The 26,212-nt window shown below is 32.5% G+C and overlaps 1 protein-coding gene and 2 long non-coding RNA genes across 8 annotated transcripts in view; 2 read left to right on the top strand and 1 right to left on the bottom strand.

Moving 5' to 3' along the window:
* The window catches only part of LOC143239002 (uncharacterized), a 45,870-nt gene extending 37,590 nt beyond the window's left edge, over window positions 1-8,280 (top strand). For both annotated transcript variants that reach the window (XR_013020904.1, XR_013020903.1), the window contains exons 3-4: window positions 4,345-4,458; window positions 8,183-8,280. This is a non-coding gene — a long non-coding RNA (uncharacterized LOC143239002). The remainder of the gene's footprint in view (window positions 1-4,344; window positions 4,459-8,182) is intronic.
* On the bottom strand, window positions 1,380-26,126 carry LOC143238896 (homeotic protein ultrabithorax-like). Of its 2 annotated transcripts, XM_076479529.1 has the most exons (3): window positions 25,210-26,126; window positions 4,712-4,771; window positions 1,380-3,067 (listed from the first exon to the last, which is right to left on the bottom strand). In XM_076479529.1, exons 1-3 carry the CDS (start codon window positions 25,667-25,669, stop codon window positions 2,739-2,741), a joined length of 849 nt encoding a protein of 282 aa, XP_076335644.1. In that variant the 5' UTR covers window positions 25,670-26,126; the 3' UTR covers window positions 1,380-2,738. The 2 variants fall into 2 exon arrangements, with proteins under 2 accessions (XP_076335644.1, XP_076335651.1); XM_076479536.1 differs by lacking the exon at window positions 4,712-4,771.
* LOC143238941 (uncharacterized) overlaps window positions 9,088-26,212 on the top strand; it is a 167,310-nt gene continuing 150,185 nt past the window's right edge. For 2 of the 4 annotated variants that reach the window (XR_013020850.1, XR_013020855.1), the window contains exon 1: window positions 9,091-9,256. This is a non-coding gene — a long non-coding RNA (uncharacterized LOC143238941). Of the gene's footprint in view, window positions 9,257-26,212 lie in introns of all 4 variants that reach the window. The other 2 variants (XR_013020856.1, XR_013020858.1) reach the window with 2 other exon arrangements.

The following is a 26,212-nucleotide window of genomic DNA, read 5'->3' as shown; positions in this document are numbered from 1 at the left end:
TTAGCATTCGTTTGATTTTAAAAACAACAACAAAAATATTTTTGTTAAAACTGTACACACGACAATGGACTTTTATCAGTTGTACATATTCTTACCCATTTATAATGGTGTTGGGCAAAATTGAAAAACAGAAACTTTGGTGGAGATGTGTGTATGTGTGTTTTCTGCGTTTAAGACACTTCTTTTGAGTGATCACTCTATGATTTCAAAAGAGTATTTTGTTAGTCAAACTCTAGCTTGTAAGGTAACTAAATTCGTTTTAAATTAGAGAAAAACTGATGTTTACCAGGACCTACAAAATTATTTGCGATTTTCTCTTACGACAGAGAAGGGATATCCTTCTATACTGATTTACGAAGTTTGACTGCTGTTTCTATTAGCCATTAGCCGGTTTTATGATTGACGAAATAAGAATGCGTGTTTGAAATAATTCTTAATTGTCAATGAGCTAAAATAAAACAATAATTGGATAAAAGTATTAACGTACAGACATGAGAAAATGAAGTTGTCCCTTTGTTATGGAGTAAGTGACAATTACGTTTTTCTTCAAATTTCGATTTAACATACTAAACAGAATAATAATGAAAAACTATTCAGTCAGCTCACTAGCTCTTATTGTAATGGACGCTTCAGTTTTTGCCATGTCTTTTCTCATTATTGAACTCCTGGTGAGGTAAATATTAGAATATGTTGAGAATAAAAAAGAATGAAAGAAGATTATTTTTCGATGTGAAGTTGGGATTAACTGGCTTTGGAAATTATGAACGAAGACGTGAAAACAAAAGCCAGAAAACCTTGTCTTGCAGATAGTTTTAGTCATAAACTCTAAGCGTCCACGAGTATGGTTCTATACTTAAAAACGCGGTATCTATGTTGTATCTCGAATTGGACGCAGAGGTTTTCAATGTAGCATAAAAGGCCGAATGAGGATAATCGTTATGTTATATCAATAAATAACTCCCACTTGGATATACATGTAGAAAGGATTTTTTTTTCAAATATATTTGTGCTACTTTTACGACTTTGTATCAACGTTAGAAGAATTATAAACAAAAATATGAGTAGAGATCGTTTCTTTCCTTTTTCTGACAAAGTGGGGCGATTCTGAGATGTAGAATATTACACATTTATCGTTTTCTCTAAGTTATTTTAGGACAGCAGATTAAAGTTCCATTCAACAAAGACTTTCAAGGCATGATATATATATATTTTTTCATTTCCAATGAATTCAATGGTAAGACTATTTTTAACGGTTTATGTTTTTACCCTAGTGGTTCATGAAGAAAGATAAACTCAGATAAAACAAGAAGAGCTCTGGTGCTTTTTTACATTATTAAAGTATTAAGAAGTGTTAATAAAAAAAGAACAAAGAGGCCTCCTGAAGACAAAGATGTTTTCTATATTTTCCCATCACATATCACAACATATACTTACATAAACAGCAACAATTACAACGAGGGCTAGAGAAATAACCGCTGTCGTAAAGTAAGATATATCAGGTAGTAGACGTCTACTTCTAAAGGTAGAATACGAGAAATACAGAAAATAATTGATTTTGTTTTTCTTACGTGTGACACATAACCAATTTGGTTGTTGTTATCACTTGAGAAAATACAACATTCTAATTAACGCTACTTTTTTCTTCATTCGAATCTATTTTGTTTGAAATCTTATATATTTAGTAAAATGATTACTTGTTGGGTTGGCAGACAACTAAAATAAAAATGGTTCTAAGAGAAATCTATGCTCATTTTCCTATGGAATGGTCACTGACAGCTTTTGACGTGAAACCGAAAATGGTGCGCTATTGTACAAGCTACCTTATAAAATTCATATATATATTAAAAGGATACTTCGTAATACGTTAGAGAGAGCATTTTCTCTATTTAGGCTTAACAGGAAGACGGTCTATTGAAATTTTTCTTGACTTCCCGTTTTGGATACAATTTTGTTTACGTATATCAAAGATGCCTAAGGCTCGTCCATTTTCTAGTATTAAGAAAGCAAATGACTTTGAGAGTTAATACTTATAAATACTAACAGGAACAAATCGTCTTTTCAAACAAATCAGCTGAGAAGAAAAAGTAGCTGAGGTGAAATTACTGACCGCCTACTCAGTCCGTAACCTTGTTGAAACAATCTGTTCTACCACCAAAAAATGTCAACTCTTTCTTACACTAATGATGAGAAATACATCGTCATAAACCATGAATAAAAAACATATAACAGCTAACCCTAACAAATACATTCACAGCAATGTTTACAACACGTTTTGAACAGATGGGGAAAAAATAAAAATGCTTTCTACAACAGAACAGTAAATATTATAGAACCCGCCTTAGGTACGTATACTTTTAGCTGAAAATCAGTGATATCAGTCACTCCTCGTGGGCAAAGTTCAAGCGTTCCAGCACGTGTATTTTACACGTTTTACGTCAGTTTCTTACAAATAAAACGATAGTAATTTTAATGCTTTTTTTTTATCAGGGATCTGAAAAAACTAGTTCAACTGAAACAACTTGCTTGTGATCCTCAAACGAAATTAATGTTGTTGTTGTTGTTTTTTAAATGTAGGTTTCACGATTTTTCTCGAAATTGTTAATCTAACTGGTTTTAATTCTGGTTTCGTCAATATCGTGCACCTTAAAGTAATGAATTTAAGTAAGACCAAACATGGAATTTCCACGTATCCGCCCGAAGAGCCTCATGCACGAGGAATCAACAGAATTGGAAAAATCTTACGTTTTTCCTGGTGAGGAGCTGCACCCTGTTGCCTCTGAGGGAGATGAACTTGACGGTTGTTGGGTCTGCTGTGATTGGTTCTTACTTATCTGTGTTTGACGTTCTTGCTCATTCAACTCTTTTATTGCTTGGATCTCTTTCTTCAGTTTCATCCTTCTATTCTGGAACCAGATCTTTATCTGTCGCTCCGTGAGACACAGGGCGTGGGCCATTTCAATCCTTCGACGCCGAGTAAGATAGTGGTTAGTATGGAACTCTTTTTCTAACTCCAAAGTTTGGTAACGGGTGTACGTTTGCCGACCTCTACGACGAAGTCCATTTGCACCTAACAGAGGGATAGATATTGTCTCCAGTGAAAAACGTTTGAAAAAAAAATATGCAGTTTTTGTTTGTTTGTTTTCACGAAAGTTTCTTTTAACTTACCTTGAGAGAAAAACCTGCAATCACAAAAACGTCAAGTTAAAAAATAAAAACAGAAATTAGACTTGACAATAAAGATGGAGAGACAAAGATAGAATTTCAACTAAAAACTGAAAAAGTTATTTCTCAGTTCCTCTTGTGTATTCTTGGTTTCGTTATATTTATAGGATACACTCTTGCCTTGCTATTCCAATAGGGTTACTTAAGAAAGTGAGGAAGTCAATCTTAATTATTTGTAATCTATCTTCAGGGGCTATCGAGCTGATCATCAATGGTGATGTTAAATCTAGACTTTTTTGTTTAAATTTAGACGCAGCTGAATTAGACTAAAAACTGGAGAAACGTATAACAGATTTACTTACTTTAGATAACAATATATAACGGAAACATCAAAACTATTTATTAACACAAAATTTTTATTATATAAAGCTCTGTTGGCATTATTTTTTAGCGGGAACGATTTTTTTCTTAAGTATTTTGTTTTAATTCATAGAGGAAAAACAGCTTGGAATATTTTTTAATTGTTATATTAAATATAATCATTTTGGAATATTACATTTATTGTAACAGATTTTAACATTTATTGTAACAGATTTTAACATTTATTGTAATAGATTTTAACATTTACAAGTTCCCGTGAAACGTATGTTAGGACGGAGCATGGAAAGGGGTCACATACGGAACAATTCAGTTTGCAACAAAATCCCTATTAACACTTTACTGCATTACTTTACGAACTTACCTGTAAATGTTCTTACAAGTACTTTTCATACTTAAATAATATTTTCGCATTGTTGAATTCCTTGACCTTTAGTATGAGTTTATTCAGTGTAAGCACCTATTGAACTTTAATTACGTGAAGGGTCTTTGATCTTATTCCGCATTACATCTAATTTTTTTGAATTCGATTGCTTACACAGAGCGACAACAAACCCTTAATCAGATAAACAGCCTTTCATTAAACGTTAAAACTGTACACAGAACTTGAAACTATACGAGTAATGTGGCATTATGTTACTTACATCTCATTGTTTCAGTTAATCTGCTAAATAGAACCGTTTATTCTGTTGTTGTTTTTTTTTAGAAAATTATAATGTAAGTAAATAATAACACGCATGTATTTACAATTACCCAATAAATAAAATACTTTAAAATTCATATTTTTGTATAAATTTCGTACAGGTTGTATGACATTCCTGGACTGGATGTTGAAACTGTTTGACTATTTTACATGCTCTCAATGAAGCAGCTTGTCTGATATCTACTGTGTCTTTGGAAATGAGGAAAGCGTTTGAGGTATGTTTTGTTGTACAACAATATTTTTGCGATTCTTTGGTGTTAGAAATACACATAATTTAACAGACCCTTTTTTACAAACGTTTCTCAACAACAATTGATCATTATGTTAAAGTAATTGTTATGGGAATTTTGTGAAAAATGTATTTTCCATATGAGAACCTTCACATGAACCGCTTTTCCTACGTCACAGGAATATTGTCTACTAAAAACACAGTAGACATGGACGGAATTCTCTTGTTTAGAAACCTACCTTCAAATAGTCTCTGGTATATTTCCCGAAAGTTTGTAACGCTCTCTGTCATTGGGTGGCCTTTAAGAAAAAATTAATAAAAACACTTTTGTGTATTGTGAATTGATCAAGCTGGTTTCGTAAACGCGATTTTTTTTTTCGCGAGAATAAATAATCATCTAAAAAAATTAAAAAAAACATTTGTTTTTAATACAACTTTGGCATTCCGAATGTTATTCGTTAATTTATTTAATTTTTCATAACGAGAAAAATAAAACATATCAATGAAAGTACTAGTACTACAGCAATACAAAGCCAGTTTCATTACACAAGACAATAATCACAGACCAACCTCAGCAACTGGTATTCACAACCATAAAAGAACATCATAAAAGCTTTCGGTGGTGAACCGTTTTGTTCAATGCAGTCAAAATTAAGGTACACCGACGATAGTTTATAGAGGCATATAATTCACATTAATTACACATTAATAGTGTTACGGTCAGAGAAGACCGACTTCTGTAGAAAGATGTCGAATCTGGCGTTCAGTTTTTTCATGTTGCCCAAGGAGTCATTAAAACCATAGATGTTAAGTTACAAACTGTTCCTACACTGAAACATGATTTTAATCACAAGTAGCTACAGAAAAAAAGGCGAAGAAGAAATTCGATTGATAAAACGAAAATAGATGCATTTTATTTTAAGTAGATAGGCTCTTATTAATAATTCAATTTCGACAATTCATGTTTGTTTTTCGTAGTGAAACATTGAGATCTTAAACTACTGACGTTATCTTAGGGTTTTAGCCTTTTAGTGAAATACGGGGACGTATTTAGGTGTAATTTTAGCTAAGCACAGAAGAAAGGTACAGGAGAGAACTTTCCTTTTGCCCAATGGGGAGAATCCCGCGAGAAAGTTTAAAATTTAAACCTGATATGACGCGTTCTTGTAACTTTTTTTAATGAATAATAATATATAAAAAATAATTAACCATACGACGACATAAAGTATTGTAACGATTTATCACTGACATTTAAATTACTTTTTGTTGAGAAAACAGTCAGACTAAAATGCCACATCAAACAAAAGTCTTGCTCTGAATTTTCAACTTTAGGCACGGGTGCACTTTCGTATCCCTAGCGAACTCCCTTGAATGCATAATTTAAAAAAAAACCTTCATGACCTCTTACCTTTGTGCTCTAAAGTTATATTATTACTCTTCAGCATATATGTATTAAGTTATGGTTGATATAAGTTTATTCCATATGGGACTAGCATAACAATATTTAGTGTGAATTACATCCTCTAATGTCCTAAATATTGAAACAAACATCGCTGTGAATTTAAAATGTTTATGTTCAGGTTGTTTTTCGCTTGCTGAAGATTCAGTTGATGGTTGATGATAACAGAAGCCAATTGTCGCACGACCTGTTTTATTTCACGTTATCTAAAACAAAAACTATACTCAAGTATCATCTAATAATTCAACAATAACTTTTGAAACACTTTACTTACCAAGGAGATGTGGTTCCATTAAACTTTTTGAGTCATGTGATTTGTGTTTAAAGTATAAGTAATTAACTGTTTTCACACAATATAAATTGTTTTTTTATTATATAGAGTCGTGGTGTAAACTTAGAACAACTGAACAGAGTGTGAGCATAATACATTCATTAATACGTCAACTTTGATCCTTGGTGTTACAGAAATCTAACCCTGATTTTAATAAGTATATATCATGCCAGCTAATTCGTTTTTTCATATCAGTTCTTTCATTGTTTAATGAGTTGTTTCATTATTTCATATAAATTGTTTTAGTGTTTCACATCAGTTGTTTCATTATTTCATATAAATTGTTTCAGTGTTTCACATCAGTTGTTTCATTATTTCATATAACTTGTTTCAGTGTTTCACATCAGTTGTTTCATTATTTCATATAAATTGTTTTAGTGTTTCACATCAGTTGTTTCATTATTTCATATAAATTGTTTCAGTGTTTCACATCAGTTGTTTCATATTAGTTGTTTTAGTGTTTCATATCAGTTATTTCAGTTTTACATCAGTTGTTTCATTGATTCATACCAGTTATTTCACTATTTCACATCAGTTGTTTCAGTGTTTCACATCAGTTGTTTCATTGATTCATACCAGTTGTTTTTTGTTTCATATTAGTTGCTTCATTATTTCATATTATTAGGTAAAGACGTATCTCTCTTGAGACAGATATAATCGTTGTTTTTAATTTATTTTATTGAAGTCACAAATGGTTAAAACTAGTACAGCGGTATGTCTCCGGATTTACAACGCTAAAATCAGGGGTTCGATTCCCCTCGGTGGGCTGCGCAGATAGCCCGATGTGGCTTTGCTATAAGAAAAACACACACAAACACACACGGTTAAAACTAAATACTTCAGTCACAGAAGTTTGGTGAGTTGATATATTTAAAAATAATAACGTATTTCTACTTTCCGTAGTGAACAAAAAGGAAAAATAAACGAAGGGAATTCGTTACGCGAAGAAATCTTTGCTTCAAATGTCTCGACTTCAAATCTACATTTTTTTCAACGACTTCAAAAGTGAAAAAATGAGAAATCTTATGCCTATTCTCTTCACGCTGAAAATTTAACACATGTTAATTGTGACTTTATTGTTGAGTTAGATATGAGTTGTCTGAGCTACGCATAAAGAATGACATTAATGACAAATGTGCCATTTTTTAATACACGTGTGACTCAGATTGTGAATTAATCTAGTGAGCTGCAACATCTCTTAAATAAAAATTTGTAAATAAAACGTCATTTTGACTTAACTGTGTACGAACAATAATCTTAACGAAGATAAAAATCAAGACGTTTGAAAATACATCTCTCAACGAAATTCCTTTTCATATTTAGGGTATTTCAACCAATATATACATATATGTAAAGGTAAGTCATATGTTTAAGTTGCCAATCAGTAAGACAAGTTTTGATAGCAAGCTTATATGAAAGCTTTTTTTGCGCTGTTACCTGTGCTAACAACACCATTTCTATATTAAATCTGTATAAAAATTTTCTTGCGCAGTTTTGCTTTTATGACAATCAGAAGGATTTAACGGTTTTCTTGCGTTTGCGTATTAGTTATTAACTGTTTTATTTTCATAAAACATTTGTATTTATACTTGTGTACTATTGAAATTAAACTTTAATCTAAATTATATTACAAGTTTTCATACGCTGTAGCATTTGCTAGTAACATCATTTTCATACTAGATTTTAGTGAAAATGATTTTCTGCAGGTGTCACTTATGTATAAATTATATCAAATTTTAGAGATGTTCATGCGTCGTTGTTCTTACATTGTACATTTTTATCGTAAATTATTGTAAAATATTTTGTTCTTCAGTTATATTTGTAGATCAGTAATTATTTTAAACTAAATTAGTTTAAAAGCTGCTATACTTATGTGAATTTATCTTGTGATGCCTCATGACTTGTGTTTTATTTTTACAGGGTGTAAAATAAAAGAAGTTATCGTCTGGGATAATGAAGCTATATACTCACAGCATAAGTTCAACGTAAGTTTTGTAAACATTTGTTTTGAAATAAACCATTACTCTATAATTGTGAAGTGCTCGATTCATGCGCCAAAAAATAAATAAGACGAAAACACTTTCCATTTACTTCAAAGTCTCATTAATGTTAGAAGACCACAAAATCTTCAATTCTACAGAGTCTAAACACGATTCATAGCAACACATGTTTTCACGGTTTTGAATATCAACAATTTTTGCGTTGCATATACACTTTTGATGAGGAGATGGCTCACGAATGTTTCCTTTCAATTTGACATTTCAAATCCTAAGAACATTGTAATATTAACTTTTAACACATGTTTAAAAATATACACACGTACACTCAGAATTCGAAATAGAACCTGAATTACAAGACGGAATTTCAAATCCACGGGGCACTGTAGTGTTAGCTTTTAAACATATGTTAAGCAAATACACATAGAGAATTTGAAATCAAACCTGAATTAAAAGAAGGAAGGTCATAAAAACTTCGGTAAGTGCTGTCTTCAAACCGTTGGATATCTCCAAAACTAAAAGACATGTTATAAGGTTGCCACGATACCATAACGAAGTTAGTTTAGTTGTACTCTCATCACCAGACCTAATACTAGTGAAGTCTTTATGGCAATGAATAGGAAAATCTTGGGCTACAGTCTTCAATATGGCCGCACCGTAGATATCAAACTACCTCCCACAATCCCCACAACAGTTAATACCTATCCAAAGAAGAACAAAGCTTGAATCTAAAGTTTCTTAGGAAAAGATGAGGCCAAGAATCTTTAAAAATAGCTTCGGTCAGAAAGCTTATAGGCTTAGGTACTATAAATGTGTCTTTTAGTGTAAGGAGCGCAGATTATTGGGGCATCTCCCATTTGCACTGTCCAAACGATCTGTGACGTCACCGGACGCCATGACTGTGATTATCATATTTCGAAACGAACGGTGTCGTCTGGTCTTATGAAGGTTGCAAAGGAAGTTTTTTTGTTACCCTGTTGCATGACAAACACGAATGGTAAGTTTTTAATCACATTTTTGGTGTTTCAATTTGCATAGGTAAATTAGATTACTTCATCTTACGATTCTAATAATATGGTAAAAAAAAAGTTATTTAAATATAGAGGTGGAGATGGCCCGCCTTCTCCCTGTAGGATGTCCGGCTAGAGGAAAGATAGCAAAATGGCGGCTGACCTGTTAGGATCCCTCTTATTTTCACGATTAAATATTTTCCAAGACTGTATAAGCTTAAACCGTTTTACTCACATAGTTTTATATTTATTAACTACACTAATGATTCTCACAATTCAAACGTTAATAATGACGTCATCTAAAATCTCACTTAGTTAAGTCTACTTTAAAGCATTGCGTTTTAAGAACTGATTTTAATCATTCAATCATACGTGGTACTATCTATTAGTTTTAAGCAATGTTTTCTTCGTGGTTTTTGGCCAGAATTACGAGTGTGACAAAACTACCTGTGTCAGTTGAAGTACATAAATTATACATTACAGAATCTACTGTCTTCGCTTCCACAAAGCGAAATTTTAGTTAATCACTATCTTTTAATTTCTATGTTCTCAACTAAAATTAAACTATCTTGTTTTAATCTAAATTATTTTATACAAAATTAAATAACTCTAGTCGTATTCAAAGCTGTTTTTCTTGTTACTGACAACTGCTTTAAACAGAATCACTCAGTTTTATATATACTTGTAATCGAAACATTCATTGTTACCTTATTGAGATCACGTTAATAACACATAATTTGATCTAGCAACACACATTGTATATACTATACAAGGTTTTCGTTTCACTCCACGTTATCAATGTGTAAAGATTGTTTTAAAACTCAAGAGCAGGCTGAAATCCACGCACAAGAAACAATCGGAACAAAGCTTTCAGTCAGCTATCTTTATGGTTTTTCTAATAAAATACTTTTCCGAGTTTGACTGCCTCACGTTTTTATTCAAAATTGATTTCGATTTATGAGAATTAAAACTTTTAGTTTTACTTGTTTTCACGATGGTTAGTGTGACTTGTTAAAGTACATCATGAAGAGTGATGCATATTGACAGTGGCTGTTTGTGCATGTTGACTGTGTACTTGTTTGCTTAGTACACCTGTTCGGAGTCAGTTGATTAACCATCGGATCCAACTTGTAAGAAACAAAAAACTGTAAATTGTCAACATTTTGCTAGGATATTGGTATTGTAGTTGGTAAACAGTTATCAGCGTTGTTATGTGCGTTCCTTCTTTAAACAAACATTTTGATTTCTTGTATAATAATATTACATGTTATACACTGCTACGTCGTTTGAGTTTGATTATATAAATGTGTTAAGATGCGTATATTGTTACACCGCTTGTGTTTGATTATATAAATGTGTTAAGATGCGTATATTGTTACACTGCTTGTGTTTGATTATATAAATGTTTTAAGATGCGTATATTGTTACACCGCTTGTGTTTGATTATATAAATGTGTTAAGATGTGTATATTGTTACACCGCTTGTGTTTGATTATATAAATGTGTTAAGATGCGTATATTGTTACACCGCTTGTGTTTGATAATATAAATGTGTTAAGATGCGTATATTGTTACACCGCTTGTGTTTGATAATATAAATGTGTTAAGATGCGTATATTGTTACACTGCTTGTGTTTGATTACATACACGTGTTAAGATGCGTATATCGCTACACCTCTTGTGTTTGATTATATACATTCATGAACCCATAATTTGTGTATTCTTTTATCTACGACACGCTTGGTTCGTCACTAAAACAAATCTCAAAGAGAAAGAAATCGTAAAACCGTATCTTTATGAATATATATATATATACAGGTAAGTTCATTGCATTTGTTCCTTTAAGATTAACGTTAGGTTGTATATATGCATTCAAAATCAAACGCACGTTTATTTAGAGCTTGAAATTCGAAGGACCAAATTCGCAATAGCTACTGAGCATCAAATTGTTCAAAATATACTGAGGTTTACAGTGTTTCAGTTTAGCAATATACGCAAATATGTAATCAATTGTAACCACGTTTTTTTAGAGAGGAAAATATTTGTCTGTCATAATAGCATTTAATATATTTGTTTGAAGGTGTTATAACGCTTATATTAAAATGCAAGCACAAAATTATCACCTTCTAGAGTATTAAGAACTTTAGCACGTTGTGAGTCCTATGTATATATTTTCAAGTTATTATTAGCATCCGTAGGCTGGAATGTAACACCCTTTTTAATGTTAAAATTGAAGTTGCTTAATCACACTGCAAAAACGCAATATTGCTGAAAAAACGTGACGGTAAAGAAATTATCTGGAAGCCACCTTGAGTCACGATTAAGAAATAAACAATATTTATCTAATCAGGTATAAACAATGTTTATTTACTCAGGACAAACTATGTTTATTTATCTAGGGACAAACAATATTTGTTTAGTCACATTTATCTTGGGTAACATGTAGTTGTTGAATATTCAAAAGGAGTTTTGGTTTTTTTAAATCTTATTTTCATCAAATTTCGATTGCTTAATTCGAGAACACCGAACCCTCATGTATATCTGGGCACATTAGAAACACTTCACCGTTTACAAAACAAAATATTTTTTTAAAGTTATACTGAAAAAATACAACGAATAGCTTCTCAGAGATAGTCCTGGTATTTCAACTGGCCCGCAAATTACAGTACTCTTTCAGTCATGCAACTTCTGACTTCATGAGATAGTTACAAGGAATTATTTTTATAGTCGTAGTCGGTTATTATGAATTAATGTTGGGTGAAGACTTGTGATAACTTACTATTCCGTGAAATATTTATTTCTACTGCATTTGGAAATGTTATAATTAATACATTATTTTCTTCCACATAAGAAATTTTTAAATTATTTAGGTAGAATTATCTTGACTATCCTTGCAAACGCAACTGTAAGCATATGTTCCCTCAAAATTCCACCCAATTATAATATTATGAGTATATATTTATTTAAAAAAGGCTATTAGAAAAGAGAGAGCATACAAAATTCACGTTTCTTTTTGCTCTTGAGTAATACAATTAATGGAAAACCTGTTTGCGTTCATATCATATCATATGTACCGACTCTGTTTCGGCGTAAGTGTGTTTAATTATTTTATTTCATAGGTAATGAAAAAAACATTGGATATTCTAACATGACATCGCCTAGATGATTCTGAATATTTAGATGGCGTGCCATTCTTAATAAGTTTTTAACAGTTTACTTTTTATTATTTGTTTTTCTCTTGGTTATAATTTCCTAAGTATTTGAATTTCTAATTGAATTGAATTTGAAACTCTAATTTTATGTACATATTGTCCGTCTTTCTTCTGTGGATGAATTTATCAATAGTTGATCATATTTCGTGTTAATTTAAACATAAAAACATTATTATCAATAACTAGAGATGACTGACAGAAATTATGATTTTTCAAACTCGAATTAGGTAGTGTTTTCGGTTTCATAATATCTTCAAAACTAGGTATGCTAATAAATAACAACAATGTTTAAAATCTAACGATATCTTTAAGAATTAAACAAGCTAATCAGTAATAATAATGTTTAAAACTTATCTTCAAGATAACAATATCTTCAAGAACTAAGTAAGCTAATCGGTAATAATAATGTTTAAAACTTGACATTATCTTCAAGAACTAAACAAGCGAATCAGTAATAATAATGTTTAAAACGTAACAATATCTTCAAGAACTAAACAAGCTAACCAGTAACAATAATGTTTAAAACTTAACAATATCTTCAAGAACTAAACAAGCTAATCAGTAATAATAATGTTTAAAACTTAACAATATCTTCAAGAACTAAACAAGCTAACCAGTAACAATAATGTTTAAAACTTAACAATATCTTCAAGAACTAAACAAGCTAATCAGTAATAATAATGTTTAAAACTTAACAATATCTTTAAGATTTAAGTAAGCTAATCGGTAACAATAATGTTTAAAGCTTAACAATATGATCAAGAACTTAGTTAGCTAACCAGTAATAATAATGTTTGAAACTTAACAATATCTTCAAGAACTAAGTAAGCTAATCGGTAACAATAATGTTTAAAACTTAACAATATGTTCAAGAACTAAGTAAGCTAATCGGTAATAATAATGTTTAAAACTTGACATTATCTTCAAGAACTAAACAAGCGAATCAGTAATAATAATGTTTAAAACGTAACAATATCTTCAAGAACTAAACAAGCTAACCAGTAACAATAATGTTTAAAACTTAACAATATCTTCAAGAACTAAACAAGCTAATCAGTAATAATAATGTTTAAAACTTAACAATATCTTCAAGAACTAAACAAGCTAACCAGTAACAATAATGTTTAAAACTTAACAATATCTTCAAGAACTAAACAAGCTAATCAGTAATAATAATGTTTAAAACTTAACAATATCTTCAAGAACTAAGTAAGCTAATCGGTAACAATAATGTTTAAAGCTTAACAATATGTTCAAGAACTTAGTTAGCTAACCAGTAATAATAATGTTTGAAACTTAACAATATCTTCAAGAACTAAGTAAGCTAATCGGTAATAATAATGTTTAAAACTTAACAATATGTTCAAGAACTAAGTAAGCTAATCGGTAATAATAATGTTTAAAACTTGACATTATCTTCAAGAACTAAACAAGCTAATCAGTAATAATAATGTTTAAAACTTAACAATATCTTCAAGAACTAAGTAAGCTAATCGGTAACAATAATGTTTAAAGCTTAACAATATGTTCAAGAACTTAGTTAGCTAACCAGTAATAATAATGTTTGAAACTTAACAATATCTTCAAGAACTAAGTAAGCTAATCGGTAATAATAATGTTTGAAACTTAACAATATCTTCAAGAACTAAGTAAGCTAATCGGTAATAATAATGTTTAAAACTTGACAATATCTTCAAGAACTAAACAAGCTAACCAGTAATAATAACGTTTGAAACTTAACAATATCTTCAAGAACTAAGTAAGCTAATCGGTAATAATAATGTTTAAAACTTAACAATATCTTCAAGAACTAAACAAGCTAACCAGTAATAATAACGTTTAAAACGTAACAATATCTTCAAGAACTAAGTAAGCTAATCGGTAATAATAATGTTTAAAACTTAACAATATCTTCAAGAACTAAACAAGCTAACCAGTAATAATAACGTTTAAAACGTAACAATATCTTCAAGAACTAAGTAAGCTAATCGGTAATAATAATGTTTAAAACTTAACAATATCTTCAAGAACTAAACAAGCTAACCAGTAATAATAACGTTTAAAACGTAACAATATCTTCAAGAACTAAGTAAGCTAATCGGTAATAATAATGTTTAAAACTTAACAATATCTTCAAGAACTAAACAAGCTAACCAGTAATAATAACGTTTGAAACTTAACAATATCTTCAAGAACTAAGTAAGCTAATCGGTAATAATAACGTTTAAAACGTAACAATATCTTCAAGAACTAAGTATGATTACCAGCATTAGCGTTCCCTCAATACACTATATACAGTATTATTAAGTAAAGAAGCCAATCAATAATAATAAAGTTTGAAATTTTAATATTTCGTCAATAACTAGATACGTTTGCCAGCAATAATAATGTTTCAGGTTTAACAGTATCATGAATAGATAGGAATACTTTTCAGTAATTAGTTATAGTTTTAACAATGATAAGAATACAAGACATTAGTTTGTCAGAAGTTATACTTGGGAACTGAATGCTATTAGCAATAATACATATTTATATATACTTACTATGTATCTCTCTTTTGTAACTGAATAAGATATTTAAGCAATAGATGTGAAAGGCAGTAACTATATACGTTTAGATATGTGCATGTATTGTAAATACATAGTCAGTGATATTGTCAAAATGATATGTCCGTCAGAAGCACATGGATGAAATCATGAAACTGGTTAGCAAGTCGTGTATGCGAACTAACACATTAAGTTTCATCATGTGAAACTAGATTTAAGTTGGTAAAACTGTTAAAATAGATCAATAAGGTTGTTGTAAATGTTACGATTTGAGTCTAGAATTAGCTTTTAAATAACATCCGAAGTAGGAATCGTGGTTTAACAGTTGTTTATAAGGTTCGTATCACATTTGTGGCATTGAGTATGAAATAAGAAATTGGTTAAACAGATATAGATATATTGTTTAACTGGCTCGTCTCGACTGCCCATTACATAACTAAAAACAAGAACCTAAACGAACCTATGGAAAGTTAACATAAATCTTTTAAACTATCTTCGTGTCTAACATTCTAATATACTAGTCATTTTTAATGTTCATATCGAAAAATTATGCATGTTCAAATAACACATTTCCGACAAAAGTGTCGTACCTTTCTAGCAGGTGTTGTCTAGAATGGAAGAAAAAAGTCCGTTTTTGCGAAATTGTGTAGCAGTAAGAAATATATACATTAATGTTTTCAAAATTGTTTGTTCTGAAATATACATTTTTCTTTTTAATATGTAAAGCAGAAAAACACATACACGTGTTTCCTTAAAGCTTAGTTCTAGACACTCACCTGAAACTTCAAAGAGAGGAAGCTATCCAAGAAGATGGTTCCATCGTTGACGTTAGCTTCCTCTTTGTCATCTTGGAGCACGTGACGTTTTGTTTTTATTGAAATTAACTTAGTCACTGTGATGAAATCAAATTAATTCTATTTTACAACTTTAAGGTACTTAAGTGATTTTATATATAGTACCTTTATCTCATATGTTCACTATATAAAACCTTTATGTCATATGTTCACTATTATCCTCGTATATATATTTCAAAAGTAATATTGAAATGGACGCAATAGTCGTATTTATTTCTCGATGTGTCTTCAGTTTCAAGGAAATACAAAACCATTTCTCTGTGATGCTAGTGAGCTTTACGTTTTCACATTTACTAACTTTATAATATTACGTAGTATATTTTTTACTAACCTTTCGTAGGTCCTACATATCTATTGTGACTTGTACTTTCATGGTCTGAGATCACGGTGTTAACAAATACGGATATTGATTCTGTGAAAAATGTTGTACGGTCACTTGTTGAAAATCTTTGTGCACGAAATAAGGTTTTCTGTTTCCTTTTACCAATTGTTGCATTACCTACAAGTTAATAAATAAGATAATTCATAAACATGTGTTGTAAACGAATAATAGCTCAGATCCATAGCACAGATACGTATTATCCAGTTAATGTTGGCTTTAACCAAGCGAAATTTAAAAGTGAGCAAAGAAACTACTACCACGGTCGTCTCTCGCAGCAGACGCCAACATGATTCTAACACTTTTTATTAGCTTTTTTTTTGTTTGCTGTAATGATTAGCTCAGTGTAGTCGAGTCGAACGTATCATATTACACACGCACAAGATTAAGACGGTGTCTTCGTCCACACATGTATATCATAAACACCACTTTTGTCACGCTAAGCTCGTTGTGTTTCTTGAAAACTACAGTTATTATGCATTTTGTGCTTTGCTAATTTTCAACAGTTTGCATCATTCATAAAGATAAGGTTTTACCTATCACATGTTCAGCCTATTTAGGAAAAAAGTCAAATCATGGAACAGAAATGGACATGACGTAAACGTAATGATAGTTACTACAATTATAAAATTATCGAGTCCAAGACCGTTGAAAACATTATATTATTACAGCATGATCTTTGACCAGTAGAAAGAAAAAAAGTCCTAGCATCGTTATGTTATAAAAGAGATATCCATTTTGTGTTTTACAGGTTTTGTTATTGAATGAACAAGGAACAGACGTGTTATGATAAGCACTGGTGTCATATAAACTGGTGATGGATGTTAAAATAACAGAGTGTACTATTACATGAATATCTGATGGGTGTTAAAATAACAGACGGTATACAGGGTGTTCGGAAAGTCACTGTGCACAGACATGTTTCAATATAGAAAACAGGAGGTAAATATGAATGACAATTATAAACAATGTTGAAAGTGACCCCCGTTGGCATCAATACAGGCCTGGATCCTTCTTATTTTGTTTCTAAACATCGCTATCAGTTGCTGGCTTGAAGTAGACTGAATGAATGCTGTTATAACATATGATTACTAAACTGTACAGTGACTTTCCGAACACCCTGTATTATATAAAAATCAGATGGGTGTTAAAATAACAGAATGATTATTATATGAATATCTGATGGGTGTTAAAATAACAGAATGTACTATTACATGAATATCTGATGGATGTTAAAATAACAGAATGTACTATTACATGAACATCTGATGGATGTTAAAATAACAGCGTATATTATCATATAAAAAGGAGACGGATCACAACGTGTATTATCATATGAAGAGGAGATGGATGTTAAACTGACAGAGTATGTTATGATGTGAACAGGAGATAGATGTTAAATACAAGGTGTAAAGATATAATGAATTCTCATGTAAAGAAACGAGATTTAATTCAGTATAAACGTGATGAATGTTGAAATAAAAAGATTTTATATCATATAAACAGACGACGGATGCAAGAACAAGGTTTAGTATCAAACAAATAAAAAGTAGGTGTCAAAATAATAAGGTCTAATGTTACAAATCAAGCCATGGATTGAAAAGTTAGGTTAATTATTTAACAAATAAAATACAACATCAAAATAGCCAGGTATTGTGTTAAAGTGATGTTCGATACAACATAAAAATCCAACTGATCTCGTGTTGGGAATATTTTGGATGTATTATGATATGATAACACTTGGTAACACATATAAAGAACATTACTGTCATAGGAACCACATTTTATATTAACGGAATAACAAATGGCTAATTTAATGTTTAAAGTGTTAGATATGTCACGTCTGCAGGCTTTTTATTACATGGAAAAAAATAATATCATGTTATGACATTTTAAATTAAGAAAACTGATCATGTGAAGTGGCCGTAAAGCAATGATATCCAAATGATATAGAACAATCTGACAAACAAACACAAAATAGTGGTCATATCTTTGTACTTGTGAACTATGTATATTTTATTATTACTTATATAACATGATCTGTTTTGTTTTTATCAATTATTGTAAGAGAACAAATAAAACAATCGTTTTAAACCCAGTGGTCATTGAAGATGCACTCGATAATATAATAACAACATCCTCTTATAAATGTAAACTGTGAACATTCACGTAAGTATTTTTTCTCATATTACTCGATCCAGTTCTGGAAGTGCAACGAAACAACAACTAAACCTTTATTTTAACACTGTTAGGTCTCCACTCTGCTGGTGGTGAAAACTTTAAATATGAATTACAACTGCGAAGCTTTTAGGGGAATTTGTTTGCAGTCTGTTGACATTCTATTAATTTTATAAGAAATGTAGCGTAATATAGAGGATGACTAGAACCATTCTGACGAGGAATTCTACGCCATAGAATATTAATCCCCAGCAAGGAACCTTCAATTATATTTCAGCACTGTATAATAAAGAGGCATATTTTCAACACTATTTAATGGTTTCTTGTTGTATTAAAATGCTGTTATGACGTGTACAGCAACTGTGATAAGTAGAAGACTTAATATCCAACAGTCAGTAGCTTAGCTGCAACATCACGTTTAGCAGTAGGAGACTTCTTAACTAGATTGCGGGCTATAAAGTGAAATTTGCTTTAAAACTGATGTTATACAGAATCTTAACCAATGACCATACGTATGGCCCAGTAATTAGCTAGTTTTAATCACAGGGCCTCATTTATTAAATAATTGACGATGAGAGCCATTATTATCATAATTGAAAGTTTAAACGATTTGAGCAACCATTTTATAAGGTTGATATTTTGGAGTTTATATAGAAATGAAATCAAGAAATATATACATAATATATATACGCAGAAAATAGGAAGTTGCTGAAACCTTTATACCATGTAGGCTTAGCACTACTAAAGTTAACTTGTATTTCTTACTTAGATGTTCTAATTATACAGTTAATTAACAAAAAAATGTTTCTTATATCTAAAACTTTAATATTCTAATTAACGGAGTAGTTTTTATAATATTTTGTAAAGCTACTGTCAATTTTCCTTCTAATTTATGTGACAAACTAAATTAACGTATCTCCCTCTAATTGCGCTTGTGTGACTTAGAACAGGTTGTCACAACAGTGCGTATTAAATGAATCGCAGGTAATTCATCGAGCTATAGTCACCCATCACATCATAAATAGAAAACAAGATACCATGGTTGGCAAAGACTTGAGAATCTAATTTCATGCGTTAACTTCCTATTACACAGAACTAGACATAATATTAATAATTTTTAAGAATTACCCCGCTTTTAGTCTTAATGATAATTTTTGATACTATAGCATTTTATCAGATAAACTTTTATTTATGCTTACCAGAAGATTGCATTAACATTTCTTTATAGTTTCAAACATACTATTTTTTAACCAATAAAGACATCGATTAGAATTGTTGATAGCTGAATTTTCATTGTTTGTAGTTATTTTAATGTTTTTCTAAATATTTCGTGTCAGATACCAAAGAGGTACGATCTGAAAAAACAAAAAAAAGAAAAAGACATTTTAACTTTCACCGCTAGAGGGCACATTAATAGCCACCTTGAACGTCATAAATAGTATGTCATTATTTTTAGCCAGTGAAAAAAAAATTATTTGGATGTCCATCTTTCGCGAAAAGTATATCAGTTTAAGAAATTACAATATATTTTAATTTATCATATGATATTTTGAAAGAATGATATATCAAAAATTCGTTTTTGTTAGCACAAAAGCTCAAAACAATAACTGTAATAACTGCCTTTCACTGTGAAGCGACTCAGGTAAAAGTATTTTATTTTCACATATAAATTGTTATGACGTCTTTCCTCCATTTAAAAATTATGGTGTTTTGAACCCATTCAAAAGCTTTAAGGCTAAAAACGTTTCCTTTTATGGATAAAAACATTTTATTCTCCAGGGAAAACTTGACATAATCTCCTAGTGTAGTTAATTCCTACTTCCATATCAATAGCACAAAGTTTTCTGCTCAAACAAGATACCAAATTTGTCTTTAACGTGTAATGTTTCCCCATGATGCTTACTGTTTTCATGCTTTAGTTTGGTGTGAATTTGGCACGAAACTACATGAGGGCTACCTACGTTAGCCGTCATTAATTGTTTGTTTGTTTTTGAATTTCGCACAAAGCTACTCGAGGGCTATCTGTGCCAGCCGTCCCTAATTTAGTAGTGTAAGACTAGAGGGAAGGCAGCTAGTCATCACCACCCACCGCCAACTCTTGGGCTACTCTTTTACCAACGAATAGTGGGATTGACCGTCACATTATAAAGCCCCCACGGCTTAAAGGGCGAGCATGTTTGGCGCGACGGGGATGCGAACCCGCGACCCTCAGATTACGAGTGGCACGCTTTAACACGCCCCGTCATTAATTTAGCAATGTAAAATTAGAGGGAAGGAAGCTACTCATCACCATCCACCGCCACCTGTTGGGCTAATCTTTCAACAACCAAGAGTGTAATCTACAGTAACATAACAACACTCCTATGCGTGAAAAGGCAAGCATATTATGTGGGTGGGAGATTCGAACCTTAGATTGGAAGTCGAGAGCCCTAACCACCTGGCCAACTGCTTTCGAACGCTTGCAGACTGAATATTGTGAATTGAAACTATAAAGTAACCTGGAATTAGTTGAAAAAATAGTGACTATGTTTTTTGTTGTTTTTTATTTCACATGAAATATAATCAACCACTAAAAAGACAAAAGCACCCCTCTATCAACAATGGCAAAAAAATATATTTGTAAAATAAAATTTTCGTTGCGCAAGAGCTAAAAAGTGTTAAAAGGACAAAGACATCTTCAGCCTAAAAATCATATTTTGTGATTGGTAAGATTGATTCAATGATTTTTGATATAAGATATACATATGATATATAGGTAAGTTTCTTACCTATTTGAGAATCAATAAAAAGTCACAAAGGTATGTCAGTCACAAATGTTGTAAAAAACCCGTTAGTTTTTAATATATTCATATGTTAAAAATGTGTCTCACAATGGCTGAAATGGGTATTAGCACTTTTACTAATAAAGCAGGTGCGGCATGGCCAGGTGGGTTGAGGCGTTCGACTCGTAATCCGAGGGTCACGGGTTCGAATCCCAGTCGCACCCAATATGCTCGCAATTTCAGCCGTGAGAGCATTACAATGTGACGCTCAATCCCACTATTCGTTGGTAAAAGAGTAGCACCAGAGTTGGCGGTCGGTAGTGATGACTAGCTGCCTTCCTCCTAATCCGAGGGTCACGGGTTCGAATCCCAGTCGCACCCAATATGCTCGCAATTTCAGCTGTGGGAGCATTATAATGTGACGCTCAATCCCACTATTCGTTGGTAAAAGAGTAGCACCAGAGTTGGCAGTGGGTAGTGATGACTAGCTGCCTTTCTCGTAATCCGAGGGTCACGGGTTCGAATCCCAGTCGCACCAAATATGCTCGCCATTTCAGCCGTGGGAGCTTTACAATGTTACGCTCAATCCCACTATTCGTTGGTAAAAGAGTAGCCCAAGAGTTGGCGGTGGGTGGTGATGACTAGCTGCCTTCCATCTAGTTTTACACCGCTAAATTAGGGACGACTAACGCAGACAGCCCTCGTGTAGCTTTTCGCGAAATTCAAAAAACAAACTAATAAAGCAGAAAACAACGTTTCGATCTCAAGCTGACTTAAGAATGACGAAACGTTGTTCTCTGCTTTATTAGTAAAAGTGTTAATACCCGTACCAGCCGTTCTGAGATGAGATACGTTTTAACTTCAAGTGGCTTTCTCGTCTTCAAGAATTATTCATATGTTAGTTTCTAAGCACCAAAAAAATTAAATACGTATTTTGTTCGTTTACGATATTCAACTATAGAAAATGCCGTACACAAGAGTAAATACTAGTTGGTAGTCCTTAGAATCTAAGATTTCCCTGCAGTTCATGCTATTATGTCAAAACTGAGAAGCAACTGTCACAGAACTCTTAAAAAAAAACCAATACCACAAGTTGTCTGGAATTTCTTTCTTGTCTCCCTGCCCCCTTCCGCTTCCCTCCCCAAGCCTCCCGCTGCTCCAAAGTTGGTCAAGTGAGCCCTAACGGAGTACTTCTTCTTTGCAAGATGGTGACAGCTGTCGGTGGCAATTGAAACGTTGGGAAAAGTTGAGAATACTGAAGTATTTGGTTCTTAAAAATTAAAATCGAAAGCAAGGTCAACAATGGTCACTTCTAGCAGAATTAGAGGCTTCACAAGATAACCAATGAACGTTAACTTTACTTTCAAAACGAATAGTGCTTTAATAAAGACAGGTTTGTTTGTCTGTTTGTTTTACATTTCGCGCAAAGCTACACGAGGGCTATCTGCGCTAGCCGTCCATAATTTAGCAGTGTAAAACTAGAGGGAAGGCAGATAGTCATCATCACCCACCGCCAACTCTTGGGCTACTCTTTTACCAACGAATAGTGGGATTGACCGTCACATTATAGCGTCCCACGGTTGAATGGGCGAGCATGTTTGGTGTGACAAGGATTCGAACTCGCGACCCCCGGATTACGAGTCGAGTGCCTTGATCACCTGGCCATGCCGAGCAAACTCATGTAGATCTCAATGTAACAAATACGCAAGAAATTCGAAATAACTATGTTTAAGTTGTTGGTACTCACGATATTTTAAAGAAACAGTCTATATTAATATTTTCGTTTCGGAAATTATGTATTTTATATTCCATCTAACACGCCATTATTAATCAAACATATTTACAAGTTAATAACACCATATGAATATCTGAATTATTAAAAACATGTTTTTTTTTTATGTATAAAAACCAGTCATAAAATAAGAAGGGGGTGTTTTTAATCCTCTGAAACCCCTCACTCCTGAAAACTATCAAAGACAAGCTGATTTTAGAACATTTTTCAACTATATGCTAAACTATTCATAATATTACCATGTAGGTGGATTTAAGTTAACCATGACTGTAATATCAAAACCACAACTCGTTTGAAACTAGGTTTTATTTCTTGATAAGCTAATTTTTTTCAGCACTTGAATAAAAATTCATTCTCTTTCATCTATTTTTATTCAATCAATTTAGAGTGTCCGGGTATGCCAGCTGGCTTGCTTCCCGTGCTCATAGGGTTTGCTAAGACGTTTAGAAACGACGACTCATAAATATCTCACAAACGTCCTCATAAACCAAATAGCCAATAAAATACAATAAGCAAAGGGTGAAAACATTTTCAATGGCATAAAAACCGTCATATAGAAACTATATAAAGTGTTGTTTAAAACATGCGACTTGAATCGTTCGAAAATCGCGGTTACCTCTATACTGATACAAAATGTAATCAGATATTCTAAACAGCTGATTAACAATTGTATTGCTCATATACGCGACTATATAAATACTGTTCAATAGTCTCTTCAGAGAAGATAGCTTTCCAGCTATTGTATTTATTAATGAACCATAATTTCACTAAGTGTGAACAATTAGCTGTTGTCTAGTGAAAACAAAACAAAACACACACACACAAACAAATTGATTACTTCATATTCCTCAAATTTTGTTGGCCCAAATTTATTAGGTACACAAATGTGTAGATTTCAGCTTTTTATTGTCATTTCGTGATGTTTCAATTTTAGTGGAATTTTAAGAATGATATTACAATGAACTTAAACTATTCGAATATCTGATGAACGTTCTATCTTGAATATGTGATGAACATTCTATCTTGAATATGTGATGAACATTCTATCTTGATTCACTCCCGCATTTTTCTCCACGCCTACTTTTACTCTTTGGTTGGTTAGGCAAGATATAACAAAGTTATTTTTTTATGTATTTCAATGTTTAAAACCTTTTTTTAAGAAAAAAAATTAACTTTCTTATGTCATAAACACTCACACCTTATCGTTTTCTGTATTTTTTATCACCAATATCAAGTTTTTAAAGTGTAATTGGTTTCTTCCACGTGGAACTTCTTACCTTCACGAACTTAAACAGCTCTAACGACGTTTTGAAACTCTTGGCTTTACAATGGCCAGTCCGAACGAGGCAAACATACTAAGTGAAGGTGGTTCGTCAGCTTCGTACCCACGAACTGCATGAGATTTTAATCGTTGATTTCTCAGATAGCAGGTAATTTGGAAAATTTATCACTAGTTCCAATTGATGAGCGTTAAGGACAATCAGATCGATTTACCAATATAATATCTGTCACAATATGTGTCTGGCCCCTCTCAGATTTAAAAGGTATAGACAAAGAATTACTCACTATCGAATACCGTGTTACAAGTAATAACTACCCCATAAACACAGTGTTAAAAAAATCACCCGATTTAAAATATTGATCCAATACTCTGCTAGTTTATTCTTTGTAACATTACATTTGATGTTTAACAAAAGAAAAGCTGTTTAGTTAACAACCATTCTTGAAATTCGTGTAAACTAAGCAATCTTACTTTCTGTGGTCGTCAGTAGGGCGGTTAGGTTAGCCAGAAGTAAGTTTTCCTGTAACGCTTAACTGTAATGGGACATTTGACTGAAGACCTGTAGTGTTATGTAATGAGACGCGGGATATTACGAATCTACTATTTTGCCACGTGTCTTTGGAAGTTCTGTTTATATTCGTTCGAACACACTTTAAGTATTTTTTTTGTAGACAAATCCGTGTTTTATTTCAAGAAACGTGATGAGAACCTGAGGTCAGATTTGTTTTTTAATAATATGAGAAAATCATATTTCGAGAATTATAAATAATAATCAATGAAACACAGGTTAGTTATTTTGTGAGTGAAAACCCTCTATCAATGAAACACAGGTTAGCTATTTTGTGAGTGAAAACCCTCTACAGTTCGAAAGCGAGTTGAAGACAATTTTTTTCTTTCGCTATGATATTTAAAATATATTATAAAAAATTACCAACCTGCCATTGCCATCCAAGGATAAAAAGCATTGGCCTGAGACATGGCACTGGTGTTTTGGTAGCAAGCTGTCCATGCGTCTGACACACGCGGAGAAGCCCCGCTATCTCCAGGGAAAGGCCGCACGGCATCGTTGCTCATTGCTGCAGCTCGGACACCGGTCAGTGCTCCTGGCGGCCAGGTGGACATGTCTTTTACAGCCATATTGAACCCGTTCTGCTCCTTCACCAAACACTCGGGTTTGAAAGCTACGGTTGGGTCTGGGCTTACTGCGGTGTATAGTTTACAGGAGGATGCTGATGTCCCTGTGGTGTCGCCGAAGCCAGGATCGTGCGCTGCACGGGCGGCGGCGCTAGGTTGCGGATACGGCGGAACAAGAAGTCCTTGCGGGAAACGGTATGGTTGTTCCGCTGCACCCTGACTATTGTAAAAACCAGACTGATCAAAGTAAGAGTTCATCATGTCTGACCACCACCCTCGCTCCTTTCGACATCAGATTTTGAATTTCTATTTTTTACTCAAGTAAAAGTGTTGGATTAAATTTGGCCATGGCTGCTATGTATACACATCGCAAGGACTTCCCGGAAGGGAACAATTGACCAATCAGAGTTCTTCATGTGCGGCGGCGAACTCTTTTCTCGTGCATGTATCCTACCGCCTTTGGAGTCACCACCAAACGATTCCGTCTGAATTTTCTCCCTGACATTAAGACAGCTATTATAGTTCTTATTTTTTCACAAACTTGTCACTTTTATAAATTATAGGTGGCGGACACTAATTCTGTTGCACGAGGTACAGACATTCTCGATCCATAAGTGCTATACAAAAAAAAAAAAGAAAACCACGAAAGAAACAAATGAAAAACGCACTCTTCTCTACTGTAGATAAGGGTTTGATCTGTAGAATCCGAATAGATCCGAAAAGGTATCTTGCCATGTGCATCTCTGGCAATTGCACAATATCACTGTTACTTGCTCCGAGTAGTTATATTTAAACTAAGGCCTG

The sequence above is a fragment of the Tachypleus tridentatus genome, chromosome 2 (genome assembly GCF_004210375.1).
Source record: "Tachypleus tridentatus isolate NWPU-2018 chromosome 2, ASM421037v1, whole genome shotgun sequence".
Lineage (NCBI taxonomy): Eukaryota > Metazoa > Arthropoda > Merostomata > Xiphosura > Limulidae > Tachypleus > Tachypleus tridentatus.
This window is presented reverse-complemented; position numbering and strand designations above follow the sequence as displayed.

What these genes read in the sequence shown, in the direction of transcription:
- LOC143238896 (XM_076479529.1), bottom strand. Translation starts at nt 25,669, where the DNA reads ATGATGAACTCTTACTTTGATCAGTCTGGTTTTTACAATAGTCAGGGT. An exon ending in TCCTTGGATGGCAATGGCAG is followed by an intron (nt 4,772 to 25,209) that starts GTTGGTAATTTT and finishes TTTTTCTTAAAG; the next exon opens with GCCACCCAATGACAGAGAGC. An exon ending in ATACCAGAGACTATTTGAAG is followed by an intron (nt 3,068 to 4,711) that starts GTAGGTTTCTAA and finishes TCCCTCTGTTAG; the next exon opens with GTGCAAATGGACTTCGTCGT.